At 52.6% G+C, this 13,084-nt stretch overlaps 1 protein-coding gene across 1 annotated transcript; it reads left to right on the top strand.

The window, feature by feature from the left end:
* Positions 1-753: 753 nt before the first annotated feature.
* HOXC4 (homeobox C4) lies at positions 754-3,739 on the top strand. The gene is made up of 2 exons (XM_058673449.1): positions 754-2,058; positions 2,560-3,739. Exons 1-2 carry the CDS (start codon positions 1,620-1,622, stop codon positions 2,916-2,918), a joined length of 798 nt encoding a protein of 265 aa, XP_058529432.1. The 5' UTR covers positions 754-1,619; the 3' UTR covers positions 2,919-3,739.
* Positions 3,740-13,084: the final 9,345 nt, after the last annotated feature.

The following is a 13,084-nucleotide window of genomic DNA, read 5'->3' as shown; positions in this document are numbered from 1 at the left end:
CAGATTTAGTCTAATAAATAAAACATAAACAGTTAACTTTATGTGTCACTTTTATTGTTATCAAGTAAAATATAGCCAAGTCCCGGCAAGCTATGATTTTAAACTATAATTGTTATCAAGTACAACAAGGGGACCCGGCTCCCTCCCTGGGCTCTCCCTTCTGCTACCCCCCAACTCCTAGTTATGAAAGATCAGTTAATTGGAATTGGTGGCATGACGTGGCCACCCCTACTGGGGGAGGGGTAAAAAGCAGCCCTTCGTTCCTGCCCCCCCCAACTCCGTGATCTTGCTAGCCCTCTCTGCACCCATCAGGGTGTTACTGTCTGCCTGAACAGTAGACAGAAGGAGGGGGGTGGACACCCCCACAGCCCTCCCTACCTCCTCCCCCCAGCGCGGTGAGCTCTCAGCTTTTGGAAGATAGCCGGGAGCTGGCCTAAGGAATGCGTGTTTACATGTAAACACACGTGTTACATAGACACAGTGAGGGCCGGAAGCACAGTCTCTATCCCCTCAGGCCTCCCCCTCCTAGCTAGGTCAGCCCTCCAAGGGATGGAGGCTTGCAGCCAAAGCTTGGGGCCTTGACTTGCTCTCCATCAACCAGGAGGACACTGACTCCTCCTGCCCTCAGTTCCCCCAGGCGCCAACCTGGGAGGAAGTGGCTGGAAAGGAGCAGGCCAGTGGCTGTAGGCATGCAGAGTGGCCACTGGACACAGCAGTAGAAGCCAGCCTCTGCTCTGGGGCTGGGAGTGGACTGGGGCTGGGAAGGTCAGTGGGCAGTCTGGGAGGGTACCGCTTCTGGTGTGCTTTTGCCAACCACTTCCTGTCTCTCTTCAGCCAGGGGGCTCAACCCCCAGACCTCCAGATATGAGGAGAATCATTTGCACCCAGCTGCCTCTACCTGCCTGGTCCAGCTGGGAGCCTGCCTCGCCGGCCCAGCCCCATGGCCAGAGGGTTGGGTGAGTGTATTGCTGGGAATGGGGCTGGATTTGGGGGTGTCCTTGGATGGAGGGGACATCCAAGCTTCTGTCCAGCCACCTGGCTGGGCCTGGACCCCTCCCCATTCAACCTCCACTCCAGTCTTCCTTCAACTTCCTCTTCCTGCGAAAGAGGGGCGCTGCCCAGAGACCTACACAGACTGAGACACCGTGAAAATGAGTGGAGACCGCTGGAAAAACCCACTGGAGACTAGAGAGGAGATCCCAGGCTTGGAGGGAGGGGAGGCTGAATCCCAGCCTCCCGGGAGTTCCCCCCATCTTCCGCTTCCCCAATGCCCAGGCTGTGCAGCTGGGAGCCTCCCACCTCGTTTTTTGCAGGTCGAGGTTGTCAGTCTGGCAGCAGGGTGTGTGCTGGGGTGGGGGGGCACCCCAGCCCCTGCCAGCCAACCCCACATCACCGCCCCCCCTTCAAGCAGCAGCACCACCACCACCACACACACAAAAAATTGGATACATTTTGAATAAAGCGATTCGGTTCCTTATCCGGGGACTGGGTTGCTCCGTGTGATTGGCCGGCGGAGTCACATGGTGAAAGTAACTTTACAGGGTCGCTAGCTAGTAGGAGGGCTTTATGGAGCAGAAAAACGACAAAGCGAGAAAAATTATTTTCCACTCCAGAAATTAATGATCATGAGCTCGTATTTGATGGACTCTAACTACATCGATCCGAAATTTCCTCCATGCGAAGAATATTCGCAAAATAGCTACATCCCTGAACACAGTCCGGAATATTACGGCCGGACCAGGGAATCGGGATACCAGCATCACCACCAGGAGCTGTACCCACCACCGCCTCCGCGCCCCAGCTACCCCGAGCGCCAGTATAGCTGCACCAGTCTCCAGGGGCCGGGCAATTCGCGAGGCCACGGTCCGGCCCAGGCGGGCCACCACCACCCCGAGAAATCGCAGCCACTCTGTGAGCCGGCGCCTCTCTCGGGCGCCTCCGCCTCCCCGTCCCCAGCCCCGCCAGCCTGCAGCCAGCCAGCCCCCGACCATCCCTCCAGCGCCGCCAGCAAGCAACCCATAGTCTACCCTTGGATGAAGAAAATCCACGTGAGCACGGGTAGGCAACTTTGCGTTCTGCTCCCATCCCCACCCCCCTCTTCCCTGGCGCTCCCCACCCTCCTTGGGCCCCCTCTGGCCCCGTCCTCCTTTCTCTCCTTCCCCCTCTCTCTCCAGGAGCGACTCTGGGTTAGCACAATTGAACTGGATTTACGAGCGAGAATGGGTAATTACATCCCCCATAAATTTTATGGCTTAGCTACTCTGGGCAGTCCAAGCCATGTGCTACGATCTGTTATGTATGTGTGAAAACTATGCTCGCTTTCTAAGGGCGCATAAATAATTCAGTGTCGTTACAATGAGGATTCCCCTCTTATTACACTACAAAGTCGCCAGCTTCCTTCAACTTCTTTATAACCCATTTAGCCGGATGACTTTATTTCCACCACTCCCGCCTCCTTGTGCCTCTGAGCTGAGGATGGGGTGAGGGGGTGGGGGCTGGGGAGCCTGCTGCCTCTGAACCCCACTCTCTGCTTCTCCCTTTCCTTTCCCCCCAACCCAGTGAACCCCAATTATAACGGAGGGGAACCCAAGCGCTCGAGGACCGCCTACACGCGGCAGCAAGTCTTGGAATTAGAGAAAGAGTTTCATTACAACCGCTACCTGACCCGGAGGAGAAGGATCGAGATCGCCCACTCGCTGTGCCTCTCCGAGAGGCAGATCAAAATCTGGTTCCAAAACCGCCGCATGAAATGGAAGAAGGATCATCGCCTCCCCAACACCAAAGTCAGGTCAGCGCCCCCGGCCGGCGCCGCGCCCAGCACCCTGTCGGCAGCTACCCCGGGCACTTCTGAAGACCACTCCCAGAGCGCCACACCGCCGGAGCAGCAGCAGCGGGCAGAGGACATTACCAGGTTATAAAACACCGCTCACACCCCTGCCCCCACCCCAGGCCCCCGCCGCCTCCCCTCACACACAGATTGACTCTTATTTATAGAATTTAATATATATATATATTTTGGTTCTTTTCTCGCTTCCTCCCACCTGGTCCCCTCGTCAATTCCAAACAGACAAAACAGATAAACAAACAAGCTCCGGGCCCTGCTCCCTTCCACTGTTAAGCACCCTTTTAAGCATGTGATGTTGTCTTAGCATGGTACCTGCTGGGTTGATTTTTTTTTCTTTTTAAAGGCCATGGATTGGGGGTGGGGGGTATTTATTTTTTAAGAAAAAGCAAAAGATGCAAAATTATATATTGCAAGTGCGACGGTCTGGTTTGGGTGCATTTCAGGGGAAATGAGGAAAAGAAAAAAAAGGAAAGAGATTTTTTTAAAGCCAATTTTTGTCCTTCTCCTCCTTCCCCCCTCTCTCCTTTAGGCCTTTTGCATTGGAAATGCACGAGGGAGGTTAGTGAGAGGGAAGTCATTTTAAGGAGAACAAAGCTATGAAGTTCTTTTGTATTATGGGGGGGTGGGAGGAGAGGGGGGAGCCGGCAGACAAAGCTGAAATGTGGCTGAGGAGCGTCTCTGAGCTGTTCATTTCCAGGAACCAAAAGAAAATCAGAATGAACTTTAAGTTGGGAAGAGGCAGTCTGTAGGTAGCGTTGCCCCCACCCCGGTCATGGTGATTGTGTTTTCGGACTGAATTTACTCGATTATTGTAACACTTGCAATAAAGAATTTTAGTGTCCATGTGAAGTGCCCGGTGATCAATAATAAACCAGTGGATGTGAATTAGTTTTACGTCAGTGTCTGTCTGATGGTTTCTTTTTGTGTCCCCCTCCTCCGCCTCCTGGCCTGGTACTGTGCCACCTCTTCCAGAGTTACTTAAACTTTTTTTTTCCTTTCAGAGCCAGGGGAAGGTTTTCTCCTGTTCCCCAGAGCGGCTGGACTCCCCACCAACTGCAGCCCCAGAGTTAATGATAGTGGAATGGGGGAGTGGGGGTCTTGACTTTTCTATAGTTAGCCACAGTCCCTTCTTTTTGTCTGTTTTTCACTCTCTTTCCCTTCTCTCTCTGCAGAGTGGGCCCTGTGTGGTTTGCAGAAGGTACATTTAAGGCGGTGGGACCAAGAGGAGTTTTCGGCCCCCAGTGCTCTTTGGAGTGAAGGATGGAGGTGGTAGTTGGCCCCTCCATGACACTCCCAGTCTCTACAAAGCAGCCAGGTTTTGAGCTGGGGATTCTGGAACTGCAAAGCAAGGCTTTGCTGTTTGTTTAGACTTGGGGGAAAAGGGTGAAGTGGAGGCCAGAGGCCTGGGGGCCTCCTAGCATGGCCAGGCCTCAAAGGCTGATGGCTGGAGATAATGAAGGACTTTCATGTTTTCCCCTAACTTTTATCAGGGATCTGCCAGGTGTCCAGAAGAGCAGAAAGGGACAAAGACCACCCCCTCTTCCCACAACCTCCCAGAACCTACCAGCACATGAGTAGCCTGTACAAGGCACACGCTCGCTTGCTCGCTCTCTTTGGCTGCGAAATAAATTAATTAAATAAAATTGTTTCCTTGGGGCTAAGGGGGAAAAAAAACTGGCCTAAATTACATGAATAATTAATTCAAGCCAAAAATTCCAAATAATTCTGGTCCTGAACATCAGGCCCCAGGCGAGGCCTGTTCAATTTTTCACTTGTTTGTTGCGAGAAGGTGGGGGGAGGGCAGTTGATGAGCTGTCTTTGAAGCAGTGGATCCAAATTGCAGGCAGAGGAGAGAGGGAGAAGGGCTCTGGGGGCAAATTGGGAGAGCAGGGGAGCCAGGGACACTTCTTTGTTTTTGTGCCCAAGTTCTGGGACCAAGTTGGGTTGATTTCCTCCCTGCCCATTTGCTGGCTGGATGCTGTGTGTATGTGTGTGTGTGTGTGTGTGTGTGTGTGTACACGTGTGCGTACCTCCATGTTGGGGGACTCCTTGGTCCTTTGGGGCGCTGCTTGCTCCTCCCTGAATTGTCCCCTGGGGACAGCAGAAACACGTTGTCTACAGTGTGGGAAAGCAGCAGCAGCTCTGATCTGGAATCTGGAATCAGGAGTGATTTTGTGGAATCAGCTTGAATGAAGGGCCCGATCTCAGGGTATAGCCTGAGTCATCCTGAGCCAGTGGTTTTGGTGTGGGTAAGGGGAGCGGACTGAGCTGAGCTTGAAAGAAGGGAAGGACAGTAATCTGATGGGTGCATCAGGGGTGTCTTTTCAAGCCTGTGGAGGCTGAAGTTTAAAAAAGCATGGGGCTGGCTGCAAGGGATGAGGGTAAGGAGGAGATGGCCCTATTTTATTGCTGGAGTTTCCCCTGGAACTTGCTGCAGGGACACTGTTGAGCCCCGGGAAAGCAGCCTGCAGGGATCAGGACACTGAGTTTCTCTCCACTTCTTGCTGGGTGTCTCTGTCCCACTGCACCTCTCTCACACACACAAGCCTTCTCTGGGTGTCTCAGTCCTTCCTTAAAGAGGAACAATGTTGCAAATCTGTAACTTTTGACCAATGAATCAAGAAGCTTTCCAGTTAATTTGGGGGAGGGGAGATTTTGGCCCCAAGTCTTTCCCCCCTAGAGCTCCATTTTCTCTCCCCAACTCCCTAGGACCTGACCACCTAAAATGAGCAGACTTTACTCCTCCCTCCCCTAAGCCGAGTTCCCACAGCCTTGTGCTCCACTGCCTGGGCCCCTGATGTTGCTTACAGCAAGGCTGGGAAAGCCCAGGGCCCCAGGGTTTTATTGAAGTTGGGTTGAGCAGCAGGGAATGGCTGCTGGGTTCACGGGGAGGACAAGGCATTTTCTCTCCCATTGCCTTTCTATTCGGCAGTGCCTCTGACCTCTCCCCCACCCCCATCGCCAACCCTCCCAAGCCAGCCCATGATCAGCCCCCCCACCCGGGTCTCCCAGATTAGGATGCCACCGCTTTTGTAGGGTTGTGGGTTTTTTTGCCCAGAGTCTTGGGAGAGGCCAGTGCACTTACAGACACATAGGCATGCATGCACGCCCTGCTGGAGCCTTGTAGCACTCACTTCTTACTGTGGCTGAGGAAGAGGAAGATGGGGGTGCAAGACCACCTGACCTTGCCCCCCCCCCCCCGGCTCCTCTGCAGATGCCACCACCGGAGAGCCCCCCCCATATCCCTGTCACGTAAGTAGTTAGCACTCCATCTACTCTGGGGAAATCCAGGAGCAGGAAACTTACACTCTCGGTGTGTTCCGCAGGTTTTGTTTTCCGGGTCCAGTCTCCTGAAGGAAGGGAGGGAAGGCGGGAAAGTTGCCTACAAAGCAGTCCTATTTCTGGACAAAGGAGTTTCTGGGCCAGATCTGGGTACCTGGGCAGTGACAAATTTTGGCTTTGAAATGTGTGTGTGTGTGTGTGTGAGAGAGAGAGAGAGAGAGAGAGAGAGAGAGAAGCGCACGCAAGAGAACAAGTAAGATTGGGCACTAGGAGTCTCTGGAGGTGCTTCCCGTTGTTGCCTGTCCTTGGTGAAGTTTTGCTACAAACTTTTCTCAACAACCTGTGCATCAGCTTCCTTCCTAAGGGGAGTAGGCAGATTCAAGTCCAGAGAGATCTTGCCGCTGCTGCTCTGTGTGTGTGTAACAGTGAAGGCTAGTGCTTTATTAAGCATCCACTTTGCCAGCTTTTCTAGGACTAGAAGAGATGGCCTCCCCCATGAGATGGAGGGTGTGGTGCTGGGGTGCAGGGTGGGGATGCTGTTGGATAGGCCAGTGCCATCATCTTTCTCTCTGCTTTTGGTCCACCCAGGGGAAAATGTAGTAGCAGTACAAGTAATATGCTTGCAAAGGTGCTTCAGTCTGGAGCCAATGATAAGCCAGACGCTGCTCTTCAGGGCATCCCTCCCCAGTCCGCAGGAGGAGGATGCTCCATCTCTAAACGGCCACCAAGGCGCAGGGAATATTTATTACCTCTCAGGGTGTCATTACCCAAGAATACAATTTTATGAACTTCCTCATCTGTTCCTTTGATTTATCTGGATGGGCAGGGGCCCAAAAGAAACATTTGGGGAGAAAAGCACTTCTCTCCCGCCACTCTCCCGTGGAACTCCGCAGCTGCCCCCTTGGTCTTTCTGCACCCCGCATCTGCATCGCTCTAGCCCCATTTCTGTTTCTCCCCTCTCCTCCAGTGTAGCCGAACCCAAAACAGTGGGTGTCTCATTTCACTGGGGGATTGTCTCAGACACCTTGCATCCAGTGCAGTTCAGGAAGCTCTGAGCTTTGCTTATTTCCTTTTTTCTTTAAACCCGAGAAACAGGAGCGCGAAGCTGAGCTAACCGAGGCGAGGTTCGCTCCGCTGGCCCTGCTTGGCTTTCCCGCCATTCGGTCGGGTCCTCCCAGCCGCAGGGAGGATGGGGGCCTTGTCCGCTTCTTCGTGATCCCCGCTCTCCCTAGCAGAGCCACGGAGCGGGCTCCGCAGCAACGTCAAGGGGGTTGGGGTGATTGGGGTGACAAAGGCTTGGCTGGAAGTTAGGTCCCCAGGGCCCTCATCCCTCATCCCAGGGTCTTGGGAGGCTGCTCCACCTTGGCTCGCTCGTGCCTGACCCCTCTGTGCCCCGCAGCAGGGACTGGAAGGGGAGCGCCTCCGGGAATTCCCGAGGTGGTGGTCTCCCCCCAAAACATACCCCCAAAATGGAGTGTGCGTCTGCAGAGACCCGGCCAAACAGCCAACTCCCCGGGGCTCGCCTTCGCTACCGGCCCGAGAGAACAGGGTGAAGCGCCGCGGTCTCCCAGGCTGGGTCGGGGCCGGGGTGGCAGGGATTCGGTGGGCGGTGGGTCCGGTTCCCTGCCCAGGGCGAGGCTCAGGACGCCGGGCCGGCTCCTCCTTTGGGTCCTGGAGGCCGGTCCGCTCCTGCCGGGTGCCCAGAGCTCGGTCACGACCCCAGGCTGGGGCGGTGGACAATAGGGCCCGGGGCGGAGGCCGCGGGCTGCGTGGCCGGCGAGGCGGGTTCACAACGCGGTGAACTCGGCTCTGTCTCGGGGGTCTCGCCCTCTGGTCTCAACCTATTCCTTAGTTTTCCCCTCGGCCGCCTCTGGCTTTTTTTTTTTCCTCGTGGAAAATTGAGCTAACACCTGATTGCGCTTGACCAATACCCTGTCTTTACTACCACCAAATAAGGAGGTTTCTTCAGATATATAAATATATAATAAGAAACAATTTTCTCTAGGTTCCAGAGCAGGACCCTGGGCACATCTTTGTGGGGATGGAGAAGAGAGAGGCAGTTCTCCGGTCTGGGGACTGGAACATTTCCTGAAGAATTCCCAGCCCCCAAACCCACACTCCCTCCATCAAAGGAATTCCAGGCAGGAATGCCCCCCTCCCGCCCCATCTTGGAAAGAATTCCCTTCTCCCTTTCCTGGCCTTTGTCTCAGGGTGCCAGGTTAGGATTGGGGCCTTCATAAGAAGAAAAATGAGATCTCAAATCCCCAGGGCCAGGCTGGGGCTGGGCTGCTGATAGGGGTGTGTAGGAGGGGAAAGAGGTGAGTCACTCCCGTGAAGGGCCCCAAAATGGTGTGTTCCTGTTGGAGAGTTCTCCCTCTTTACCGCAGCAAAGGCTTGGCTTTCTTTTTCGCTCTTTTAAGTGTTTGTTTTCATCTACTTGAAAGGCAGAGTGACAGAGTTCTTCCATCCCTTCCATTCACTCTCTAAGTGTCCTCAAAAGCCAGAGCTGGGCCAGGTTAAAGCCAGGGGCCTGGAAAATTCCCTCTGGGTCTTATATGCTTGCGGCAGGGGCTCATCTACCTTGTATATTAAGGCTGTGTAGCAGGAAACTACATACTGTATGGGAGGGAGAGTAGCCGGGAATTGAACCAAAATCTGATATGGGATGCCTGTGTCATCAAGCAGGAACTTCACCCACTGTTCCTCAACTCCAGAGGCCCAGTCCTGGTGCCTCTGTCCACTTGGGCAGTCGCCCTGAGCTTGCGGAGTCTTCACATTCAGCTGGAACAGGATTTTCAAACAGTTACCGAGTGGGGGAGTGGGGCTTGTGTGCTTGCTGCAGGAGCAGAAAAGCAGTCAGTTTAGGGAGAGGAGAGACTGCCCCCAACCATGCCATGGACTGTTTACATATTTCTGCCTCCTACACACACCCGCCCCTTTAGTTCCTGGGTCCCCTGGGACTTGGCGCAGGTGTGAAGAGGAATAGAAATACGGACCCCAGCCATGCCACTGTGGGATGTGCCTGCCCCTAGCTCTTTTCTTTCCTGGGATTAAGCATTTGTTTAGGGTCCCCACTTTCTGGGCTGGGGGGCTGCACAGACTGCCCTCATATCCCAGTTCCTCTGCCCTTTTCTGCCAGCAGTAACCCTTTGGGATAATTACCAGCTCCAGGACACCCACAACTCCCTGACCTCCCCCCAACCAACTCCCAACAATGGTAAAGGCAGAGGAAGAAGAGTCAAAAGGTGGGGTGGGGCCGCCTGGGAAGGACCAGTGAGGTACGAAGGTTCCTGACTGGTCCTTTGGACCCCGGCCACCTCAGGACAGGGAGCTGTGGCGAGGGTGGGGGCTGAGCTGACCACTGCAGCATGGCCTCTGGGCCAGCAGCAAATAGAACAAGGTTTTATAGCCTGGGGCAGATGGTGGTCTCTGGGTTCCCCCTTTCCACCTCCCCCTACCGGAGAGGCTCCCACCTCCCTTGTACCTTTGTTCTCCTTCCTCCCCTACCTCCCCCTCCTCTTCCTCTGTTTGATCCTGCCCCCCCCCATTGTTTCTTTAGATCTGGGAGCATCTGTTCCGGTCTGCCCCTCCCCCTGGTCCTCCAGCCCTCCTTTTTCTTCCTCCTTCCTTCTTCGTGGAGCAATCAAGAAAGCCCCCCAGATGGAAGGCCTCCGGCTTCTGCAGCCTTCTGATGTGCCACAGTCTGGGCCCCTGAGTTGGGACACCCCTCCTTGGTTTCCGGTTGGTCACTTGGACAGCATTCTCTCAGCTGAAAAGGTGTCTTGGAATTACACAAACGGACGTGTTTCTTGCCTCCCCTGGGCACAATTATTTATTCAATCCAGGGGTCCCGCTTTTGGTGCTGAGTCATTTGCTCCAGCTCTCTGCTGGGTTTAGGGCGACTCCATAGTTGGGACATGGCTTCATAATCTGGCCCTGAGAAAAAATTACCTCTCTTTTTTTTTTCCTTGCTACCTATTCCTTTTATCACCCCCTGCTGCTCCTTCCCAAAGTCATTTTCTAAGTAATAAAAAGATCCTGCCATCCCTTCACGAATTCCCCCATGGAAAACTAAGCAGTACAAGGTAGCAGCTGTATTATCCCCAATTGGAGGATCCTTCTTCTCTGTTTTCAAAAAAAAAAACCTCCCCAAGGGCTCCCCCCTTCCCTCTTTCCAGGCACCCACAAATCTCCTCTCCTCCCCCACAAAGTACAAAAGGGGAGGGGGCTGGTTTCCTCTCAGGCAATCTGTTGGGTCTGAGCCCAGAGCCTTCCAGGGCTCAAGGCTCTGGAACTCTGTGTGTTAGACATGGCTCTAGCAAAACCCACTTCCTGGGCAGCAGCCTGGGCACCAGGCTGGAGTCCGACCCAGATCCTTGGGATTGAGAGTGGAGAAGAGCGGAGCTTCCTCATTCCCCTTCTCCCCACTTCCTCTACTGCACTTTGTGACCCAACCGGGCTTCCTGGAAGAGCCGCAGTTGGCCAAGAATCCCAGGTTCCTGCTACTGGTGGCCTTGCTACTCAGTTTCCATGGTGATGAGAAGCAATTGAATTACCTGCCACCCCCTGCACACACACCACACACACATACACACACAGGTTGGGCAAACTCAGATCATCTGGGAGAACCTTGCTTAAGAAAGACACGGGAGTTAGGAGTTTCCATGGCATTTTCTTTTCCTTTTTTTTTTTTTTTTTTTTTTTTTTTTTGGTGACAGCATCTTTGCGAATTAGGGTGACAGAAGGGAGCTGAGGGGTTTCTTGTAGTCTGCAGTTTTCACTTGGTCCTTTCTCTCTACAAGCACATTTACCTGGAGGCATATCCTCAAATATACATGACACCTCAGGCAAGGGCCTAAATACACTCACTTCCTCTATTCTTATGGGCTTGGATGGTTGACGTTGCTGAATATGATACGTTTGTGGGGAGGAGATGAATGAAACAGAACACCTATTAAGGGTTTTCTTTTCTTTTTTTGTTAAGATTATTTGTTTGAAAGACAGAATTATCTATAGAGAAGACAGACACAGAAAATAAAAAAGGGGTCATCCACCCACAAGTTCATTCCCCTATGGCCACAATGGCTTAGGCTGGACCAGACCAAAGCCAGAAGCCCAGAGCTCCATCTTTGTCTCCCCTGGCCACCTCCCACCCCCAGTCCCATGTGTGACAGGGGCCCAAGTTCTTGGGCCATCTTTTGCTGCTTCCCAGATGCAGTAGCAGGGAGCTGGATTGGAAGTAGGGCAACCCGGACTTAAACCAGTGCTCAGTTGGGATGCATCCCAGGCCTAACTCACTATGCCATGATGCTGGCTCCATGAAGGGAGTTCTTCAACTTACCATGGCTGCTACTGGTAACAGAGGCATTTGCTGTCCCCCATTCCCCAGAAACTGTCCTTATAAAAGGCTTGCTTTTGCTGAAAAGCAGGTGGCCTGAGGTTTCACTCATGGTGTCACCCATGACTTGACTCCATAGGCCAAAGATAAAGGAGCCAGGAGTCAGAACTCTCTAGAACATCATATTCCTCACTAATGCTCTCACTTGTAAATCAAAGTCTTGAGATTCTCGAATGTTACACCTCACTCTACAGATAGGACCTAGGAGACAGCCACAGCTAGAAGGAGAGCAGCAGATGTATGAGTCTCTGAGGGTTTTCAACTGCCTTCTCGGGCCACTGGGGGAGTAACTGTGTCAGTGCGTGCCAGCACTTGCAGGTTAAAGCCTGACTAGACTAAGCCCTCCGTGACTTCAACCCATTTTATTAGGAGCAGAAGCAGGTGCTTGCTGAGGATCAGATATTGTCCTTGGCTCAGGAGCTCTTTCTAGCCTCATGGGAACACTGTTTGGAACAGACTGTGTTTCCCCATGGCATGAGGGGAAACTGCATGCGGTTTCCAGGCTGGGGATGTGGTCCAATGGTAGGGCCAGATTCCAATGTCAGATGCACCTGAGCCCTGGAGTGGCGACCCTGAACCATGCCAGCTCTTGGCTCAGGGAGGGCACAAGTACTGGCTCTTAGCATGGGGCAGGTTTGAGCCAGGAGTCATGGCCAGGATGTGGAGGCTTACAGCAGATGAGGCTGCGTCCAGCCCTCCCCTGGCAGGTTCTCGCCTTCATCAGCACCGGGCTTTAACGCAGTGCTTTCTCACGCATTTGCCTCTCAGGACCCCCCTGAGACTCATAAAAATTACTACAATTTCAAGGTGCTTTTTGTTTATCTCCATGCTTACCTTAGGAGAAATTAAAACTGAAACCTTTTAAAGGATCTTTAATAATAATAATAAATATTCCATGTCAACAACGCAACTTTTTATGGAAATTAACTATGTTTTCCAAAACAAAAACAATTTAATGTCGTTACTTTATATTTTCACAAATCTCTTTAATGTCTCTCTTAGTGGAAGACAGATTCTCGTATCTGCCTCTCAGCATTCAATTTGTTTTATTTTTCACGTTGTTCTTGTCTTTTTATAAAAAGATTTATTTGTTTCTTTTGATGTAAAGGGAGAAAGAGACAAAAAGAGAGCTCCTTCATCTATTGGTTCACTCCCCAAATGGCCCCATGGCCAGGACTGCTCCATGGAGAAGCCAGGAGCCAGGAACTCCATCCCAGGCTCCCACATGGAAGGTAGAGACTCCGAGTATATAAGCCATCATCTGTTACCTCCCCAGGAGCAAATAGCAGGAAGAGGAGGCAGGTGTCAATTCTAACTACCCCCTTGGTCTCAAGCAGTGGCTTAGCATTCTGTACCATAAGGCTCTCCCCTCAATTCGTTTTCATTTGTTACTTGGTGGGAGTTGCTGAAGTAACCTAGCCCCATGCAAACAGGTAAGAAGGACCTTGGACCACATTTGTTTTTAAAGATTTATTTATTTGTTTATTTATTGGACAGTCAAATCTACAGAGAGAGATACAGAAAGAGAGATCTTCCATTTGTTAGCTCACTCCCCAAGT

The sequence above is a fragment of the Ochotona princeps genome, chromosome 15 (assembly GCF_030435755.1).
Source record: "Ochotona princeps isolate mOchPri1 chromosome 15, mOchPri1.hap1, whole genome shotgun sequence".
NCBI lineage: Eukaryota > Metazoa > Chordata > Mammalia > Lagomorpha > Ochotonidae > Ochotona > Ochotona princeps.
Note: the sequence above shows the minus strand (reverse complement) of the source record. Positions and strands in the feature narration are given on the sequence as shown.